This window comes from Furipterus horrens, unplaced genomic scaffold (assembly GCF_987537825.1).
Source record: "Furipterus horrens unplaced genomic scaffold, mFurHor1.1.pri manual_scaffold_1, whole genome shotgun sequence".
NCBI classification, from domain to species: domain Eukaryota; kingdom Metazoa; phylum Chordata; class Mammalia; order Chiroptera; family Furipteridae; genus Furipterus; species Furipterus horrens.
The window spans coordinates 6716049-6737883 of NW_028327171.1; the positions used below are offsets into that span (position 1 = coordinate 6716049).

The 21835-nt window shown below is 44.2% G+C and overlaps 1 protein-coding gene across 1 annotated transcript in view; it reads right to left on the reverse strand.

Moving 5' to 3' along the window:
- DSCAM (DS cell adhesion molecule) overlaps nucleotides 1-21835 on the reverse strand; it is a 425587-nt gene that overhangs the window by 38800 nt on the left and 364952 nt on the right. The window contains exons 21-23 of the mRNA XM_090271008.1: nucleotides 7038-7191; nucleotides 2117-2234; nucleotides 610-773 (exon numbers count right to left, since the gene is read on the reverse strand). Of these exons, the coding sequence (XP_090127134.1) occupies nucleotides 610-773; nucleotides 2117-2234; nucleotides 7038-7191 (436 nt within the window). The remainder of the gene's footprint in view (nucleotides 1-609; nucleotides 774-2116; nucleotides 2235-7037; nucleotides 7192-21835) is intronic.

Consider the following 21835-nt stretch of genomic DNA (forward strand, 5'->3'; position numbering starts at 1 on the left):
GGAGAAATGATGATGGGGGGGCTTGACGTGGGGTGGTGACCACACAACACAACTTACAAGATGATGTCTTACACAATTACACACCCGAAACCTATATACTTTTGCTAACCAATGTCTCCCCAATGAATTCAATAAATATTTAAGAGAGAAACATTCCATAGGTTGTATTAAATACACAACTTAATATTGTAGCAATAATAGAGTTTCAGTTAGTGTCTTTTTAAAATATTGCATGTAATAATTTAATCAGCAGATATTAAAGACCTCAGTTCAGACTTATTTTATTTGTGTTTTCTGGGTTACACTTATACATATGCAGAGGGAACCGTACAATCAGGGGAAGTTATTTTTGCAGCAATGTCCACATGAAGGAAAATGAGACTAGCGCTCTAGGTGCAAAAATGTAGCCAGTGTCATCTCTGGGATTACCAATGCTCTCTCTTTTCTTTGGTTTGTTTAATTATATTTTCCAAAATGAAATATTTTGCCACATGAGAACAGCAATTAGCTCTTTATAAAGGCTGATTTTTAAATTTGCTTGACTTTACTCTTTGCCTATAGGCAGGCACACAGAAAAGATGAGTGCCAAGAGTCCCAGCAATTTTGTACCTTGTACTTGTAAATTTAAGATGATTTCATCGGAGCCCCAGTTGTTATTGGCGATGCAGCTGTAGTAGCCGGAGTCTTCTGCCTTCACGGTGCGGATGACGAAGCTCCCGTTGCTGAAGACGCTCCTCCGCCCATCAATCGTTACCAGGCTGGGTGTCCCGTTACTGCCTCACAGGAAGAAATAGGCACAGATTAAAGAAATTACACTCCAAATTAGCTGAGGTTGGGGAGCAGCATAAAGACTCTCTTCGAAGCAAACAATACATTCGGAAGCTTGTATTAAGAATTAAACTACAATGATATCATGAGACCAATCAGATGATTGAGCTGTATTCTTTGCAAACATTGTTATGCTGAAGTGAGGTCCACGTTGAGGGCCTGGATTCTGGCCCCTCACATATGTCCATGCCTGTCATGTCCCCTGAGGGCCTTTCCTTCTTCCACCACATAGGCACCCATGACTTCCTCTTTCTGGGAATTCCTTTCATGGCGAGAAGTGCCATTTTGACCATGTCATATACAGAGAACTAAATTTTGGGATCTCTTCTAGATTCACTTAAACTTGAAGTTGTGAATGATTTTGACATTGAAATGGACTGTGGTATGTCAAGGGGTGATGAGTTGACCCTAATATGAAGAAAGTTCCATCACCATCATAACCGAGGCCAAGGCCACGGTAGTGTTTGTTCAGTCATGTGGGGTCATTCCGACCTCAGGTAGACTGCCACCTGACCTTGGGAGCTTACATCCCTCCTTTGGATTAACTGACTTCAAAAGAGATGAGAAAAATGGTCACTGGGCCCTGACCGTTATTTCTATAATTTATGCCTCTTAAGTGCTTTTATTGGAAAATAGGTACTCTTCCAAATCCATTTTATATTAAATTTTTAAGCTCACCAGTGAATTTTCAGCCCTTTATATCCTAAATTCTTCCTCTAAATAGAGAGAAAGCACTTTAAAAAGTTACACAGACAGAATGCATCTCATCCACCTTCTCCCTCCTGTCTTTGCTGCTATTATTTTAATAATTACCACTAGTACAGAAAACCAGATTTTACATTAGCAAAGTCCTAATGTATTCCATTTCTTACAGTTATTTCTCAGAGCGCTTGAGTTAGGGTTAGTCGGTCCTTAGCTTAGAAGAAGAAGAAGAGATGAGTCCTACATGACCTTGGGTGCATTCACCTCAGTTATAGGAGAAATTTACATGATAAGGTACAGAAAACTTCCACAGAGAATATTGGATTGGTTGGAATCTTTTCCTTGCATTCATTCTGTTATGACTTTAAAGGCCCCGAATTATAGGGGATTTACATAGAAGATCAGCTCATTTTAATGTTAAGGCGGAGATCCCTCCCCTTCCCCATCCTCTCTATCTGAGAAGAGTTGGTAGGCTTCCTGGCTTTCACTAGTGTAAAGAAATACAGAATTAGACCCCTGGACTCAGAACGGTGCCTCTGCTGTAATCTCTTAGAGCACTAATGGCATACATTGGGTTACTGGTTACCTGTCTTTCATCCATTTTACTGCAGGAGAAGGGTCCCCAACAGCTTTGCAAGGCAAGGCGATGTCTTTCATCCATGGAGTAGTAACGGTGCCACTGAAGGTCAGGATTCGGGCTGGAGCTGGAGCACCAAACAGAGAAGAAGTCCAATGAATTCCCAGACTTGTCTATGCAGAGGTCGAAATGACTGTCCCCAATACGCCAATGCCCCTGAACAGGGAGTGCCGCCCTACCAATCAACACCCCACCTGGCAATGCTGTTCTCTCGCCTTGGGGCTTGTGTAAGGGATTGATACCGTAGGAACACACAAATAGCCGCAAATCCCTATTGTGGCATTTCCCCCTTTCTCTTGACTAAATGCAAGAGTCCAGATTAAATAGGGGCTTCATAAGCCCAGCATCTCCAAGCCGTGTTTCCTATGAGCCTATTTATTTTTCAAAATATTTTATTAAACAATTTATCTCAACAACCATAACTGCATATTAAACTATACTTTTAATATCAAAGAGAATAGACAACACAAAACACAGAGCCCCCAAAGACAGGAAGAAGTAAAACTGAAACAACGCTCGTTGATCAATTTTGTGGTACGTTCCTGGCGTTATTACATCAGCTTGATCTGTGGCCCAGGCGTTCAGGAGAAGAAACCGTTTTGGAGTGGCCTGTCTTGAAAAAGAACCATTTGCTTGGGACAGAGATTCAGATGCTGGAACAGGGGCATCTGCTGGGGCCTCTGGCACTTGCGCCATTCCAAAGTAGCAGGAGGACCCAGAAGGCAGAGAGGAGAAAACCCAGGGTGGACCTTTGGCACCAGGGCCTCCTTGCAGCCCAGTGGGGCCCAGCAGGGACAGCTTCTCGTGCCACCTTCTTGAATGAGACGCAAAAGCTGACGGAGACACCAAGACACCAGTTTCTAGAGGCAAAGCTCTCGGTCCGGCCTTTGCCATGCACTGGGACGCTGCTTTCTGAGATGCGCCCTCCAGGAGATCAGCCTGGTCAGGTGCATGGACGTGGGGACTGCACGTGGAATGTGGCCCCAATCTGATTCTGGAAACGGTGTTGGGACCCTTGCACTGTTTTGGGTTTGGGAGTTTGGATTGGCCAACGGGCGTAAGAAGCAGACTCCCCAGGAGAGCTCTGGGACTCTAGGAAATGTAGGACTGCCAGAGCCAACTCATTATGAAGTATAAGGCTTGTCCTACCAAACAACTGACTTCTGCTGTTCTGAGCACCGTGGACAAGAGCAGAGAGACGGGAAATGCCAGTGGGCTCCGAAGCTGGGTCCGTTTTGTGCAGCAAATGCTACAGCAAAGCCCCAAACACGTGCTTGAGGCAATGTTCCCTAATGGAGGGGGAATTCAAGATGGCTTACGGCTGGTGTCCTTCACCATTAAATGGGATATTCTAGGGCAGGGACCACTTTATGTATACATCTCCGGCTTTTCATCATGATAACAAAAATATCCTGGTCAGGCAGCCTCAGGTTTATGGCATTAGTGGTTTGGCATTTTTCCTTTCAAACCCTTCATACGTACGCCCTCTTATAGAATGAAGAACATTCTCCAAGCAAAAAAGGGTTAATTAGCGAAACTCAGTTAGAGTCAGGGGCTTCCAAGATTTTGAACAGCACTCTCTCCACTGTGAAAAATACACAGGAGTTTGCACCGAAAACCGGAAGCTGCACAGATATGGGGATGTGTGTGTGAGTTAAGATAAAGGTCTACAGATTAGTATTTACTGTGTATGATGCGTTCTGATATTTTCTACATTTTTCAAGTCTAGTCTAGCCTATTTGACTCTCTTCCATTCTACTTCATTTTAGTTCTTTAATTCTCTGGCTACAACTCCTAAAATGAACTTCAAGACTTATGAATGATTTCCCACCAGCATTTTGAGAAATACTGGCTAGAACTTCATCTTCAAACTCAACACCCCCAGTTTCTAGAATTCCTGCCCGTTTGTGGCAGTTGGAATTTGAAGGGTCCTGCTCCGAAATTCCAAGGCTCAGCAGCAGACAAACCTGACCTGGTTTGCGAACTGGAGCAGGCGAGAGAATCACCTAGAACCTTTGTTAGAAACGCAGATTCCTTCTCTGGCCCTGTGGTCCAGTGGCTCTCTGGTGGACCCAGGGAGTCTGTTTTTCACAAGCTCCTCAGCAGATTCTGATGAGAAATTGTAGTCCACCTGCAACCGGGACCTGCCATCTGGTTCCCGCCACGCTCTCGGCCCCCTTGCAGAGGCTCTAGGCTCCTTCCCACAATGGCGTTCCTCCAGGGTTGGGTTCAAGGCTCCCTTCTCCCACTCTCTCCACAATGGCACTTCTCCTTTTCTTGAACCTAACTCTGGAGTTCGGACCCTGCTCCCTGTCGACAGGTTTGCCCCTGTTGCCCGTCTGCCTAGATCTGCCCACAACTGCAGACAACCCGCTCCCGTCCTTGGTCCTGTGGGCAGCCCCGCCCTCCCGCTGGGACCTTTCAGCATTTCCAGTCGGCCAGGGTCTGGAGTACCTGGGTGGTGTAGCCAGCCAGACTGAGGTAAGGTGTCAGTGAGTGGGACACCAGGGGCAATGTGCATGGCCACTCTCTTCTACATGTAGAGCTTCACTAAAGTTGTTCTAAAGATTCAAGTTTGTTACACACACACACACACACACGCGTGCGCGCTCACGCACACACAGAGGATTGTGTTCCTCTTCTCGTTAAAACTCTACAATGTCTTCCCATTTCACCTGAAATTCCTAACACAGCCTTGAGAGCCCAGCATGGTCAAGTCCTGGCCTTCTTCCCCGGCTCACCTGAGAACCCTGCCCCTTTCCAACACACGGCGGGCCAGCACCTCTGATCTCCCACAACATGCTAAACTCTTTCTAACACTGGGACAGCATTGTCACCCCTTGCCGTGCATTTATTCATCCTGCGTGGCCAAGTCCAACTGCCACCTCCAACGGTCTAAGTGATGTCCTTTCATGTGTCTCTTCACAGCAATTAAAGCAGATTTCCATTTACATATATATTTGTGATGCTTTGTTTATTGACTCTCTTCCCACCCAGTTTTGAGCTCCACAAGGTCCTTAGAAGAGAGACCGCTGTGTGCTCAGCAAACTCTACCTCCTTTTCCTCTGGACTGTCTGCCAGCCTTCACTTCCCAGCTCTGCTTTGAAAACAGGCGGGGCCCATGCCTTCATTCTACACAGTGGAACACAGGTAAAAATAGTGTACACCTTTCCACAGCTGGCCTGTGAAGACCTTGCTCCAGCCTCCATACTCTCACTCTCTCTATCTACATGGCCAGAAATGAAGGACCCCAGGACTGGATCCCAGAATCACCACATGGAACGAGCCATCCAGGAAAGCCACCTGTCCAGAAAGATCTGTGTTGGATGGACTGAGCCACTGAAACGTTCGGGGTGTTTGCTTCTTCAGTCAGGCATCCCTGTATCCCTGACAAACAGCAGACACCCAAAATCATTTCCTAAACGACCAAATGGCATTTAACCTCCCCAGACAATTCCTAGCCTGTGGAAGTGGCCAGTTGTCAGCTGTGACGCCTTTGAGTCCTGATACATTAGCCAGGCCATTTCAGGCGATGTCTGGAGATACAGCATTGGACGCACAAAAGGAGCAAGGAGGTAAAGCTAGTGCTCAGCCCACGTCTGTGCTGCAGTTCCGTTTGTATTCCCTAGAGCAGTCCTGATACCCATCAATGATCATCATTTTCTAAATGTTAGGGGGGTTGGCTATCATGACCAAAGAGTACAGTTGACAAAAAAAAAATCCACTGATTACTTTTCTTACCTGCTATATGCTTATTTTCTAGCTGTATTCAAAATGTGACGCCACTCCGTTCGTTCCCCTCACTGTTTCATTCTGCCTCTTTCAAAGCTCTCACGACTATAAAAGCACGAGAGCTCGTAGAGGTAACACTGGAATCTCGGAATGTTTATTTTCTCTTTCAGGCACCTCTAAGCTTTGTTAGTAATGAATTGCCAATGTGGTATATTCCAAAGTCAGGGGCCTCTACCGCTGGCCTGGAATTGTGATGTAAATACATTTACTCGTGATGAATGGTTATTTAGGGGGACCCTCAACACTGGATGGCAGCATGACCAGAAGTAGAGTAAGAATATTCTGTACCTACATGTATGTGTTTTTTAAAAATAATTTATTTATTTGTTTATTTTATTTTTAGAGAGAGGGGAAAGGAGAAAGAGAGGGAGAGAAGCATCACTGTGTGGTTGTCTCTCACTTGTGCCCCCAACTGGGGACCTGATGTGTAACGGAGTCATGTGCCCTGACTGGGAATCGAACCAGCGACACTTGGCTCGTAGGCCGACGCTCAATCCACTGAGCCACAGCAGCCAAGGCTATATGTATGTGTTTTTGAGAATCAGTATAACACCTCGGTGTGAAGCTATCCTATTGACTCACGGGAACTTTCTCTTTGGTGACTCCAACTGCCCCCTGTTACTTATCACATTCTATCAATAGGAGAAGAACGAATGATTTTCTCAGGTTAGTACGGTTCTGAATTCTCTAGACCAATATATAGACATTTCCCTTTCCGAAGCGTGACACCTGGTGTTGAGGGAATCAGAACTTCCTCGGGAAGCTGCAGGGGAGAGCTTTTCGCCTATGCAAAGGGGTCAGTGGGGGCCCCTTTTTCTGATTTTCCCAAAGACACATCGAGTTGTAAAGCCGCTCACCCTTAGTGTCGTGTTCACCTCTAGGAGGGTTCTTTCCTGATTTTCACAAAAGCACAGTGCCAGCTAGCAGCAACGCTATTTCTTGGGCTGAAATGCGATAGCCTGTGATATTCTGGTTTACTTGATGTTCTAGGGCATGGTGAGCTTCATTTCAGAGAGAACGGAGACTTAAAAACAGCCAAATTACAGGGGGTCGCGAGGCCCTGACGATGGTAACGCACCCTTAGCCAATGGCTCCACTGTGATGATTTCACTGCTGTTGCCTCTCCCCGCAGAGGTCACGGCCACCACCCAGACGCTATACTGCCGATTCCGGCTCAGGTTGGGGATTCTGTAGGAAAATGAGTCAGGAGAGGCTTCAAACTCGCTGATCACCTGTGAGAGGAGACATAAACGTTCCCACATTCAAGGAGGCAAAAGGCGCAAGTGGATTTCCTAAAAGAATGGTTATTCGCATGTTATCTGTCATATACTATACAGATATATAGCTCCTAGTCTACATTTTGCAATGAAGTGCCTTTGGCAGCCACCAATGGGTAATTTAACCCCTCGGATCATGAAAGCAGACCACACATGTGTTTTCAGCTGAGATGGAGCAGCAAGAACCAGATTGACCCTCCTACCCAAAACAACCAAAGAATACAGTTTCAGAGGCTTTAAAGTGCACACTGGGGAATGAAGGGTAGTGGTCTGTGAAATATGGAAACAAAGGTGGTAAGGCCTAGGACTGCAGGGATCGCACATCTCTGGGAGAGTTCCCAGGCCAAGACACAGGGAGGAGCCCAGCAGTGTCCCTGCATTGAGGCAACAGAACTGAGAGACTGGGAGGAGCTGGGTTCCCAGGACAGTGGACTGGAAAGAGGAAAGCTGCACAAAGAGAGGACTCTGGAGATGTGAAGAGGGTGCCATTCATGTATTCAGCTGATCAGATCTATGCATGTGTATGAAGAGCTATCTGAGGCCAGGAAAGAACCATCTGGAAGGACTGGAGGTCCCAGAACCCAGCATTCACACAGGGCTCCTGCCAGCCAGACGGAAAACCCTGAAGATAGACAGGTATCGGATAGAGCACATAGGGCCCTAGTTCAGTGGTTGGGAATAACCAGCACTAGGTTAAGCCGCACTGGTATTGCCTAGTACATATTAAAAGCAAGGTTTATAAGAATCTAATATTTACTAAGTAACTTAACTGCATCCCAAAGCAAAAGTCAAAAATACTTACAGGAATAAGGATTTGCAGTACCCAACAAGGTAAAATTCACAGTGTTTGACATCCAATAAAAATTTTCCAGATATAAATAACCCAAATATCCTCTGGCCAATGAATGGATAATCAAAACATGTCCTAGCCATACAATGGAGTATTATTCAACAAAAGAAAGGAGTGAGGTACCGATCCATGCTTAACTTGGATAAATTTTGAAAACATGGGGAGTGTATAATAACATTTGAAAGCAGAATGTGATAAATGAAAGTTATGTGCTATTAAGAAACCACAGAAATTACAAAATAAATTATAGAAGAGCAAAATAAAGCTAATGAGCCAATAAAAGAAATAAAATGGAATTATAAAAAATATTCAATTAATCCAAAGAAGGCAGAAAAACAGTAAAAAGAAAGCAAATAAGACATAAAAAACTGAGTAGCAAGATTATGGATTTAAACCTTTACTAATATATCAAGAATTATATTAAGTATAAATGATTTAAAATCCTAATTAAAGGCAGAGATTGTGAAGCTGGATGAAACAATACTGAACTATACGCTGCCTATAAAACATGATGTTCAAATATCAAAACACAAGTAGGTTAAAAATAAAAGGACAGGAGAGCTATCTATCTCCTATTAAGACTAATTAAAAAAGCTGGAGTGGCTATATTAATATTAGACAAAGTAGATTTATGAGTAAAGAATATTACCAGTGTTCAAGAAGGTAATTGCATAATGATAAAGGGATCAAGTCGTCAAGAAGACATAGCAATCCTAAACTTTTACGAACTTAATAACGTAACCTCAAAATACATGAAATAAAAACTGATGGCACCGAGGACAGACTGAGACAGGTCACATCCTCTGTAAAGAAGCCGTGGGAAATGAGTGGGCTGATAACAGAGTCCTTTAACAGATGAGGAGTGCGTTGGACTGAGGGTTTGTGTTCCCCCCAGATTTATATGTTGAAGTTGAAGTCCTACTTCCTAATGTGTTGGTGTTTGGAGGCGGGGCTATTGGGGGGTAATTAGGTTAGTGCCCTTGTAAGGGGATAAAGTGACCAGGGTGCTCTCTCCCTCTCTCCCTCCCTCCCTCCCTCCCTCTCCCTTTCTCCCTCTCTCTCTCTCTCTCTCTCTCTCTCTCTCTCTCTGTGTCTTGTGAGGATATAACAAAAAACTTGGAAGTGGATCCTCACCAGACACTGGATCTCAAACTTCCCAGCCTCCTGAGCTATGACGAGTAAATATCTACCGCGTAAGCACCCAGTGTGGTATTTTTAAGAAATTTAATCTGACCAAGGCAACAAACTAAGTCACAGTAGGTGAACTGAGGCCACAATGCCAGACAAGGGTGAGCAGAGGCTCCAGCTCAGTCCTTCTGGCCCCCAGTCCCCATGCTGCTGCCAATTACAAGTGGCCCCTCAGGGCAGGGCTTCCTTTTACCCCTCTGAGCTGTTCAGGGAACCCCTGCAGGTCTGTAGGTTGGTACTGCATAATCTGCAATACCAACTCTGCAGTTAAACAGGGGCTGCAACTGTTAACTAGCCCTTTAATTGCCATAAATTCTATGCTCCCTCAACAAAAAATAATGTCAGAGGATTGTCCAGTGTCATACGATTAAGGGGAGGCAATAGGGCTCTTGCACACATTCCGCAGATGTGCATACATGCTCAAGTGTGCATGTTTGTACACGCATCTGTATCCCCCTGCCCCCAGGCCTCCGCTCCCTTTCCCGCACCAGTTCAGTCTTGTATCCAGAAAATCATGGGAAAAACTAATCCCTCTAGAGGTTCAGAGGGAATTCGGCTTGTTTCCAGGCCAAATGAGGAGATAATCCCATACCTGTGGTACTTGTGTTCCCTCCCTGATGTTCCCAAGCCAGGCTGTTGCCAACTTAACTTCACAAAGGTTAACGACATGCAAATTATAACAGTTGTTCTTACTGAACATTATGCATCTACAGAGCATTAACATATATTTGCAAAATAAGGACTTCCTGTGAGGGATACATAGCTTTTAGTCAAAACTCAGGAAGTATCTCATTAGGTACAATTTGTCCTTGACTACCTCCAAAGTAAGCACTTCTATTGATATTTAATTTTTACCTGCAACCCAAGGCATGGCTAAAATCTATCACAAAATGCGACTTCTTCCGCAACATGTGTTTCAGCGTTTATCTAAAAGATCGGCCCAAAGCTAAAGGGAAAAATGTTTATTTATAAAAATGTCCTCCGGTGGGAATGATGTTTCTTTATGGATTCAGATGGAAAGTCACACAGTCCAGCTGTTCTGAGGCTCCTACTGATAATTTGGGAAGGTCTGTTGCATGGTACTCCCACCTTTGATGTCACCACACCCTGGTGACTGCCATAATTTAGGCACTGTTTCTTTGGTCTCAGTAGAAGAGCAGGAGAAAGTTGCCAACCGAACATTTTAAACAATTGAAGTGTTACTAATAACTCATTTTCTTTGTAATTTTTGTAACTGGATACGAAGTGTGACTTTGCTGTTGTCTTGAAGTTTTAGCAACAGCCTTAAAAGGCAAGAATGGTCCTGAAGGGGGCAGTGCCTTCGTTCCTAACAAGAAAAGAAACCATCTATTCAAGGTTTGCCCATCATCCATCTCTGGGCCCCATAAGAGGCTGAGTCAGGAATAGCGTATTCTTACTGAGAGATGTATATATTTGTATAACACGCCTTTTCTCTAGCTGCTTTTTAGGTTTTCTTTTCATTACCTAGGGGTGGGAGGGGGTTTGAACTCCAAGGGAACCACTCAGAGAGCTTGGAGTCTGGAAGGACATAGAGATTTGTGAGTTACTCCTGATATGGCTAAAGGCGAGGCATAGCCCTGCTCACAACAGGAGAGAAGGCTGTTCTGGGACTGTCACTCCCAGTTTGGGGGTCAAGGATGTTTACATGTGGATCTTGTAGGAGAGTGCGAGCCTAGATGTCTCAAGAGAGATGCTCATGGGCATGAGATGCCTTCAGTATAGGAGTGGCCTGCACACTGGCTACTATTTAAACCACATCACTTATCCAAAAAATGGTGCATAATTCAACCATCATTATCAAGTTCAAGAGGTGGCAACAGGCAAGAGAAAAAGAGTAAAACGGGAAAAAAATTAATCAGAAGCTCACTCAGGATAGTAAAGCAAATCTGATTAAGTCCTTCTCCTAATGCTCAGCCAAACATGCTTGTTCTGTGCAAGAGGGCGGATGCATGTTGCTTCCTCATGAAACATTTCCTCTGCATTTTAATATAAGCTATAATAGCATTGATTGTATTTAATTTCATTAATTGTCTGTTTATTGGATATCCGATTTTCCCACACAGTGATCTAACCGTGACTTGCTAATTTCGACATGCATTTCATTATGTGACCCTCCCTTCCAAGTACTGGGAATGTTCAATGAGAAGAGGTCAGTGTCATTTCCAGATTTTCCCTGATACTTCAGCAAGGTGGATACATCCAGGACTTTGACGCATTACACAAGCATGGAGGAGTAGAAGGAAACCAAGGAGAACTTGACTCTCAAAGGCAACAACAGAGAGAACCATGGCATATAGAAAAGTGAACTCCCAATGGTTCTTACGGATTCATGAATCAAATATGGCAGGAGGCGGCATTTGTGGGAGGGGGGAAAGACACTTCTCTCAATATTTAAATACCTAACTACTTATTTTTCTTCTAGTAGATTCCAAACTCTCCAGGCTTATCATCTGCAGAGTTGACAGGGATATTAGCCTTTCTAGAAGATTTTATTGTGCCCAAAATGTGAATTAATCTTGAATGCATGACTAGAATGGGGCTCCACATTTGTTGTAAGAACAGACGTCAGTGTCGGTTACCGACCTGTGCAAATACAGTAACAGTCAACATAATGCGAGCTTTGGTGCCAGGTGTATGACCTGCATAGCCACGGGTTCTGATGGGATTTCTGCTCTGCAGCTCATTACAATTCTCCTCTGCCGGGCAATGAGGAAGCTAATAGGACATCTGTGGATGGACTGGGGTTGCCCATTAGCCTCTGCGTATCACACACTCCTGCTAGTCACTTGAGAAAAAGTCTGTTCTTTCTCATCTAAAAAACATTTAAACATGTTAATTCTTTCAGAATCCAGAGTTAATCTGACATTTATTAATTAACCACTTTCAATGGAAAGGGTTCTAAGTGGCAGCCAAGTTACTTATTTCTTGGTCTATCAGAGATTATGGAGTACGGACAGCAGGTTTTCCTCTCTAGATAATATCATGTAACAGGACCAAGCCATAATGTTCTTGAGGAAAGGCTTGGGTATTCTGTTGGAGACACACATTTAAAATATAAAGCATTTATATAGTCTATCTGTCGAGCTATTCCGAATACTGTACCTACAAACGTTCTGTTCACGGTTTTTGCGGTTCGCTGTCACGCCAACAGTTCTCCCTAGGATGTGTGGACCCCGTGGCTGATGAGGGATGGCCGGGGGCAGAGGACACCTGGGGCCAGCCATCCAAACTTTCTGTCCTGCACATCTCTCCTTCGGAGGGTGGTAAGAAAATTTATGCAAGAGCTCTTGGTGCCCGGCTTAGTAACGGAGCTCATGAATACATGCTGGGTTTGGAAGCATGGAGTTCAATTCCCGTGTGTATCTTACAAGGTAAGTTCCTGTCCCGAGGGAATGAGAAATGGTCACGGCTCGGCAAATGGAGGATTAATTAAAATGAGGCCATGCAGGATTCTGACACATTTCTGCTAAAATCTAGAAATCAAATCATTTGAATTCTCTTCCTAAAACTATTCCTGTTGTAGCTGAGGAAATGATTATTAGTATTGGCCAAATGCCTGGGAAAATAAATGAAAACTTCATGAGTTTGGTTTTAAAAAATATTTATAGCAAGTTTTTAAAATAAGACGTCTGCCATGTTTGTCTCCCTAAAATCATACCCAGAGTGGAAAAGGCAGCGAATGGGACCAAGGTTCCAATAGCTGAGCCAGACAGCTTACATTCGAGGGTTCTGCCTTTCTGAGTCATTGTTTTTCGTCTGGCGGGTACAGGCATGGGTTTCTAAGGAACATGACAGTATCCTCCTCAAAAGAACGTCGAGGTTGCTGGACAGTTCTCCTGCCTCAATATCACCCCATGAACAGACTGGGAACAGTGTCTTCCAGACCTGCTTTCACTCCAGAGTTATTTTGCCTCGTGGTTTTGATGCAATCTTTCTCCTTTCTGGTCTAAACCAGTAAATAAGATACAAGGAGCCACCACGAGTTACTAAAAAGGCTCTTTGGTAATTTCTGTGAAACTGATGTCTCCCCAATGATTGTTAAATTCATTTCCAGATTCTGCACACGATTTAGGTCAAGAGATGGCCTTGTCAAGCCTTGCAAGCTTTGGCTAAGCCCCTCCACCCGGTGCTCTGGCTGCCCTTTGGCGACGTGTCTCTTACCAGAGCCTTATCTTTATCCCACTCTGGATCATGGGCGTGCATGTCCTGTGGGCTCCCTGCGGGTGCTTGCCTCTCCCTCCCTCCATGTACCCCCCTGCACCCTGGGCCAGAGCCTTGCAGAGGGGACCCACTAACCGCTACCTGAAATGAACTCTGAGGAAATGTCTGTTGTATTGAGAGCAGGTTGCTCAGATCCAATTACTCAGTGTGTCTGATGGATATTTAAAAATTCCACTTAAAAATTTAATTAATTTTTTAATAAAAAACTAATTCTGTCAAAGAACTATGGTGCTTTAAAAAGCTCTACATCTAATTATTAACATGCAGTTTAAAAGAAAAACTCAAACGCCCTGATTTCATAGATAGAGTATTCACAGCAGTGACATTTAAGAAAAAACTCCCCCCAAAGAGAATAAACAATATGCATGGCTCTTTTCATTATTGGGCAATAACACTCTCAAAACATATAATATCTTTCTTTTTAGTGGCAGAAAAATGGTCTGGCTTACCTTAAGAACAGGCAGTTAGCTGTATCAATTTATGATTGGCCTCTGTTTTAAACATTCTGACATATAATACATTTTGATTCAATTTATTTTCATGTTGTTTCTATTTTCATCTCTAAATGCAGCTAATAATATAGCACAAGGATCTTCCTAAGGGGATACGGCGGGTGTCCAGCGCTTACGGAAAAAATAGTATATTAAAAATATTTGCTTTATCTAAGTCAATATTGGAGGTTTTCTCTGCACTTCACTGAGATCTTTGTAGTTGCTATTTTATGTATATGTCATATATATATTATATATATTTGACATTATATATATAGCCTCCCAAATGTAACATATTTCACTTTTTGGCCTTCCAAAATAAAATCATTGTTATAATGGATCGCAAGTGAATGAAAGTTGATATCCAGAAAAAGCGTAAAGGAAACCAGTCTCCCTATTACTGCTGAGATCAGAGTGCTGCCCAGGGAGCCAGACGGACAGTCCAGGAGCCTTACATCTCCCAGGCTCTTTCTAGCAAAATCACGTCCCTTGGCCGCTGTTTCGCCTCATCCCTTCTCTGCTGTCATGCCCTCTGCCATGCCATCTGTCTCTCTGAAAGGTGCTTCATTAATCCAACTTGATTTCTACCGCCTCTTCAATCTATTCTGCAACAAAGACCGAGTTGAGCATCATATAACTTCTCACACGGGAGAAAGAAATTAGTGAGACAGGTGATTCTTGATGGTAAAAAGAATACAGCATAAGATACAGTATTGGAAAAAATAGCTATTTTTGTTAAGGCTTAACTGAAAAATATTGGAAGCCGGTTTAGATCCGTAAATAGTACCACAGGTCTGCGGCAGGCCAAAGCAAAAGGATAAGATGTTTTCAAAGCCGGACTCTTTCAAAGCAAGTTGATGGAAGGGCTTTTCACTCTGGGGCTCGGGGGAAGCAGTAGCAGCAGTGGGGGGTGGGAGGGAGCACATTCAGGGTGACCTAGCCTGGCGTCTGGCCTCGATGAGTGCTGTCGCAAAGCCAGGAGACTTAGTGGCAATTTCTCTGCAAGATTGGGCAGGCTCTCTTGTGAGACTGGGCTCCAAATGAGATTCTTGGGGCTTGTTTCTTTTTTCCTGTGCTCCATAAAGTACAAAATTGGGGCTCAGGATTTTAAAGGCGATGGTTTCTCTCAACTTTATAGTATGTGTCACCTGCATTTTGACTTGCTATAGCCTCTGGACAGTTTTTTTTTTGCTGTCCAATAAATTTGAATGACCACTAGAACAAAAAAAGAAAATGAAAATCCAGTTTCCACAGAAAGATTGAGCAGTTACTGGCTCGAGAAGAAATTAAAGGGGTGCAGAAAGACGATTTGTAGAGGGCTAGGTTATAAAAGCTAACACGCAATTTTCCCCACTCCCTGAAATAATCTAAGTCTAAGAGATCGATGTAAATGACAACATGAATCATGTAAAGAATATTTAGAACCATTTCCATCAGAATTGGCCATGAAATACCGAGGTTATTTCCAAGGAAGCTTCAGGGATATACTTCCTAAGAGTTTTTTTTATAAAGCAAGAATTGGTTTTCATAGGTCTGGGGTACTCAGAAGTTGCTTTCTCTCCAGGAAACTTGTCCCGGTTTTTTCCCAGCCAGATGAGGGCATGCTCAGATGTTGAGTGCTAGAGCAAGATCTGGCTGCTCACAACTCGGGCCCTGAGAGTCCAGCACATGCCTGCCCTACAGGGGTGCTCAACAAAGCTGGATGAACAGGTGATTAGTCGGACAGGTGCGAATGGACCACGGCTGCTTTCTTAGGCCAGCTTTTGGCATCTCCATACTCTGTAGCTTTGAAACTACAGAAAACCACGAGCCACCGTTATAAGGCCATTTAGACAGAATTATGGAAGAGTGATTTCCACGCCAGTGATTTCAAAGCACAGGTGTCTTATCGAACGTCTTCTGAGACAGAAAGCATCCCAAAGATTATCACACACTTTCCTGCCTTATTAAGCAGAAATTTCATTAGACAATTTAATTGGATGACTCACGGCCACAGCTTGTAAAATTTAGTTCAATGCAACCTTTGGTGAACAACACTATTTCAGCACGATATCAAGTTTTTTCAAAGGCATAATGGTGCTAAAGGTGGTTTCTGCCCTTAGGAAACTGGCAAGCCACTATGGGGGTCCACTTATGCCCCTGTTGAACAACAAAGCAAGAGATTATGGTTATGCCAAGGAAAGGCTGAAAATCAGTGCTGGGGATCCCGGAGGCAAGACGGAGCCAGCTTCCTGGGGAAGAGCCTGGACTCTGACCTCCGACACCTGTGGGCCACAGACCCTGTCTTTACCTGGCTAAGCTGCGTGGCTCTGGCCAGAGGGCACTTCCTCCACCAGTCCCGGGAAGGTAATAATAACGACCCCTCCTGCTAAAGCAATCATCAGGACTAACTGCAGAAACCGCATTTTCAGAACCAATGTAGCGGGTCCTGACAATCACTTACAAAAGAAAATTTAAAAACCCAATAGCACAGGAACTGTCAGAGTGCATGACATGCAGTAAGTGTAAGTTTTGTTTACAAAGCTTTGTTGTGTGTGCGTTGGCTTGCAATTATAAAATTTATTTCCTACTGTGACTCATGAAAATACAAGACTGGAAACCATAGACTAGAGTATAACAAGTATTAAAAAATAGTGGAATAGTTTATATGGGATTTAAGTTGAGCCTTAAGAAGAAGCATTTTCACATGGGGGAATGAAAGGGAGGCCAGGAGGACTACTCACACATGGACTCTCACACACACACACACACACACACACACACACACACACACACTTACACGGGACATGCTCAGGCATCAGATGAGAGAAGGTTACTAGACTATGGGGTTGGATTTTGGAAATCTGTTGTATAAATCATCTTGGGGATTTTGAAAATTTTTTTTAGCTAAAAAGGGAAGGGTCAAGAAATTTGCTTAAGGGAGCGATGCGTTCAGATCTAGAAGTTGAAAGAATGATCATGACGGTGACGTGGACGGGGGACGAGCAGTTGAGACTGGTGGTGGGAAGGCTTCGTTTGGGTTCTGCAGTTGTGGACTTGACCCAAGGCAATGGAAGTGGGTGTGAAAGGAGGAAGAGGAGTAAAAAGATTGTCTAACCACTCTGTTGACACAGGACACTTATACAAAATAATACTAAATGTAAGCTGTCATTTAAAAAATTATAAAAAAAGGTACTGCAGCGCGAGAATCCTCATGACCCAATGTCATGATGAGGATGCTATTTCCTCTGGTCACAAGACCCTCTCATCAGGTGAAATTCTCCCCCTCCTACAAGCCAGGGCTGTACCTATGTCCCCAGAAACCATCTCTGACCCTACTGCTTGTGCTCCTGTGCCATCCTGTGCCGTGCATACTACTGTTCTGTCCTTTACCACATCACACAGAATGGTGACAAGCTCTGGTACTGCTGACCCTCCCTAAAACTAGAAACTCAAGAAAGACACACTATCCTTCATCACTGCAGTCCCAGGCTTGTTATTAGAGCAGCTATCCAAATAGTCTGGTTTCCTGTCCTGTGGGTATGTGTTAGAATGGTACTTCCTAGGATGGTACTTGTGGCTGGTGAAGTCCTGTGATGACTCCTGGCCAATGTCTACATCAGATCCTCCAGAGAGTTCTGTCCCTCTGCCAGGAAGCCTGTCTGGGTCCTTCCTAGAGTAAAGATCACATGGAACAGAGCTATCATCTATTCATGATGGACATGAATGGGAAAGAAAAATAACTTGGTTGGTGTAAATCACTGAGATTTTAGGCCTGTTTGTTACACAGTATAACTTAGCTTCTCCTGACTGATACATCTAGAGCCCGGCTCAGCCCTTCACCTAGAGTAGTTCTCTGCATCTAAGTGCTATGCACATAAGCACATGAGGTATAGTGAGTGGAGAGGGAGGAGAGGTGTCAAAGGTAACTCGAAGGCTTCTGGTCAGAAGAAAAGGGATATTGCTAGATGATTGGCTTGGTTGGGAAACAAGAGAAGGGGACAGGAATGAATTTGGTTCCGGACATGCTGGATGTGGTGGGGTTTCCATGCAGACAAGGAAGGCAGGAAGTTGAAAATACAAGGCGGACAGGTTCTCCAAGATGGTCAGGGTTAGAGATAAAAATTTTGAACTCCTTAATTTCAGATGATTGTTAAGTTATGAGAACAGATTCAATGATTCATGGAGATAGTAAGGAATATGAAAAGAGGATAAAGAAAGAGTGTTGGAAAATGCCTACATTTAAGGGTGGGGTGTCCAGGGAGAGAAGCCAACAAAGAGAAAGGATAGAAGAATAATGGAAGGTAAGAAAGAATGGATTTAAAAATAAATTGCTATATAACAGCGCGCTATGCTAAAACTTAAAATAGGGAGACCATTGATTACCTCTTCCTAAGAAATGGTGGGGTTTTACAGTTGGGAGGTGCAGGGTGACTTCTCATAGAGGAACAATGAACATTGCAATGCATATCATTTGTATAAATATAGATGGCCAAGTTAGTTAGGTGCCTGATTCCATTATTGCACCACTTTTTTGACTTGAGATTCCTGAACACTTCTGGTTCTCTGAAGCCCCCCTTTCTTGTGCTCAGCCCCCTACACCAGCTTTATTGAATGCAGTCTTGGGGTGGTTAGGAAGCAGGTGCACACCTGCTACCTTGGACCAAAAGCGATCTGGTCCCGGCGAACGTCACTTTCTTTGATTCCCAGAAGACTTGCTTCATCCTAAATTGTGGGCTACATTGCGGAGAGTTAATTGCTGAGTCTTCTGGATACAAAGAATACTGGTGCATCCTCACTTATTCACTAAGCAACATTTATTGAGCACCTACTATGTGCAGAAACTAGGATACATTGTCATCTGCAACGAGAATGTCTGATGTGAGCTCCAGCTCCTTGATACGATTGTTTTAGGCCTTCTAATTGTATTCTTCACTAATGAGGAGTGTGTGCGAACTAATCTCACATCTCTGAGCTCTGTGCAAATCAGCTTAGCATCGTAAAACAGACAAATGTTATACTCCAGTGCTTATTTAATATATAACATTTTTTTCACAGTCTGCTTTTATGTAGAAAGGAGGGTTAGAAAATCCAGCTTAGCTACTGCGTACCCGGAACCCGACAAGGTTAGCTCACTTCTTCAGATTTCTATCGCTTGCCATATGTGTGTGAACTGATCATTAACAGTGTTTGTTATATGTTCAAATAATAGCCATGGCCCAAAACATATGTGGATGAGTCTGTGAATCAAATGAAGTTGAGTTTTTTCTGTTCGAATCTCTGACTGGGGAGGTTGATGTCTCAGTGCATTTGCTGGTCCCTCACGGAGAGACCCGTGTTTACCCAGTCCCCCCTCTGGACAACCAGCCTCCGCAAGGATGTACAGTCTCTTGCCTGGCCACACACACACACACACACACACAGTTTCAAATCCTCATATCTCTCGCTCAGCTGAACTGAGAAAACACCATGAAGCAAAGGCCTGTGATTAGACAAGGTATTTTACACGTTAGAGAAAAGAAGCCTGTGTCTTTTAACAAAGTCCTTTGACAAAGAAGGGCGATGGATCGGGGACCTTGAGAGAAAATTGACATCAGCAAGGAGGTTAGCTGAGGACTCTGATAAAGAAGATGAAATGACAGGGCGTGCTGTGTCCTGGGTTACCCTCCCACGTTCTACATTCAGCTGTGAAGTCATGTCACAGAAAAAGCATTTCAGACACCGGGAGCGGGAACGATCCCTACGCAGAGCCAGGACTGCCCCCTGGTGGTCATCCTGACACATAGGCAGACGTGGGAAAGTGAAAATTTGACAGATTCAGTGTTCTGGCTTAAAAATTACAGAAACTAAAGATGGGGACTTGTGCTGGGGGTGGGTGGGATCACCCTTTCTAGGAATTTATAATTTCTTATTAAATCCATGGGGAAAAGACAGCATAATAGATGGGATTTTCACATCTTCACCTCTGAAGAGAAGTGTGTTAGGTCTCCCTAATCTTGACTTGTAGCGGTAATAGGCCATGTAGGGAAATCTCTGAACCTCCCACTCAATTTTGCTGTCAACTAAAAATGCTCTAACAAATAAAGCCCATCAGGAAAAGAGGCTTCGTGTTCTGAAACCAGATTTGAAGTAGATGAATAGCTACGTGGCTCCAGAGAGGGAACAAAACCGATTTGGGGTTACCTCGCTTTACTGGGGCTGCCCAGAAGACCTCAGGCCCCTGTGATGGTCACCTCCCCAGTGATTTTTAATACAGTCAGAAGACAGCACAGAGAAGCCTGCTGCGGGTTGTAAGACATCAGCAAGGTGACAGACTCAGCTGCTACTGCCCGGCTTGCCTGGTTGACTCGATCTCATTAGTGTCCTTCTCTGGAAGGACCTTGCTCAGAAGGTGCCGGGCGGTCTAGTCCCAGTGTTCTGTGTGTGGAGAGATGGGAGATCCCTGGGTAAGTAGTTTTTATTTCATTCTACATGCTGTTTGATCATGATTTCAGGAGAGTAACTCTTCCTTCTTATTTTTTTATCGTATGGAATTCATAGGCTGGTCCTCTGGGGAGGACTAATATGCCAGCAGCACCCACTATGGGGCTTGGTCATCTTGCTCCTCTAAGCCTCAGTCTCTCAGGACTAATTTTAAATAAGCCATGTTGACATTGTGAGCTTAGGGATCAAAACCAGACTGGAAGACAGAGACAGAGTGAGAGGCTGGTCCTCTCTGCACCCTGCTAGCCTCTTTCTAGCCTGCTGGAGTCAAAATAGCAAATGTGAGCCCTAAAGCAAATAGGTAACTGAATGAATAAATAAAAATAAAAATAAAAAGCATTTCCCATTTTCGGGGAGGATGGGCGTTCTTTACTTAACAATGATTTTGTGTCTCTTTGGTGAAATGGAGACGATAATTTTGTGTCAGGGCCGACGAGAGGGGTCCTCTTGGAACTGGGTCTGTGAAGACAAGCGCCCACCATTGGCCTTCACACTGCTTTGCGTCTCTGGGCTTTGATGGGTAGGGCTCAGCAGCTGACAGTTCACAGCTTGGTTGAAACCAAATAAGGAACCCACAAAAAAAGCTCTGGAACCCACCTCTGGTTTAGTACATTTGAATGTACTTCAACTCCAGGGGAGCCACTGTTGGGATGTCAACAGCAGAACAGACCACTTGGTATTTCCAGCAGACGGCTGGACCTCAGGGAGCTGCTCATACGCTCGCCCCCGCTCCCCACTGTCAGCTGTGCCCACCGTCGGCAGGGCCGCCAGGTCTTGAGGACCCCAACAGACTCTAGACTTGGGAAAACGGGCCACTTTCATTAAAAGATCGATTAATAACTTAGTTCAGGGATGCTCGTCAGCCCTGAGAAGGAAGGAAGTTCTGACACAGGCTACCCCATGGAGGAATCTTGGATACGTGACTTCGCGTGAAGGAAGCCGGTCACAAAAGGACAAATGCTGTGTGATTCCACGTATGTGAGGTCCCTAGAAGCGTCAGATCTAGACCCAGAAAGTAGAAGGGTGGGTGCCAGGAGCCGGGGGTGGGGAATCAGTGTTTAATGGGGACAGAGTTTCAGTTGAGGAAGATGGAAAGTTCTAGAGACGGGGAGGGGGGAGCGATGGTTGCAGAATATGAATGTGCTTAATGCCACCGAGCTGTACCCTTAAAATAGTAAAAAGGGTAAATTTTATGTTATGGTATTTGCCAGAATAAAACTAAAATTAATTTGCATATACCCCACAAATACTTAACGAAGAGCTGTGCGTGCCCAGTTCTACGCTGAGAACAGCGAGGATAAAGGCGGATGAGACAGGGTACCTGCCCCCCAAATGTCATATAAATGTCCACAAAAACATCATAAAT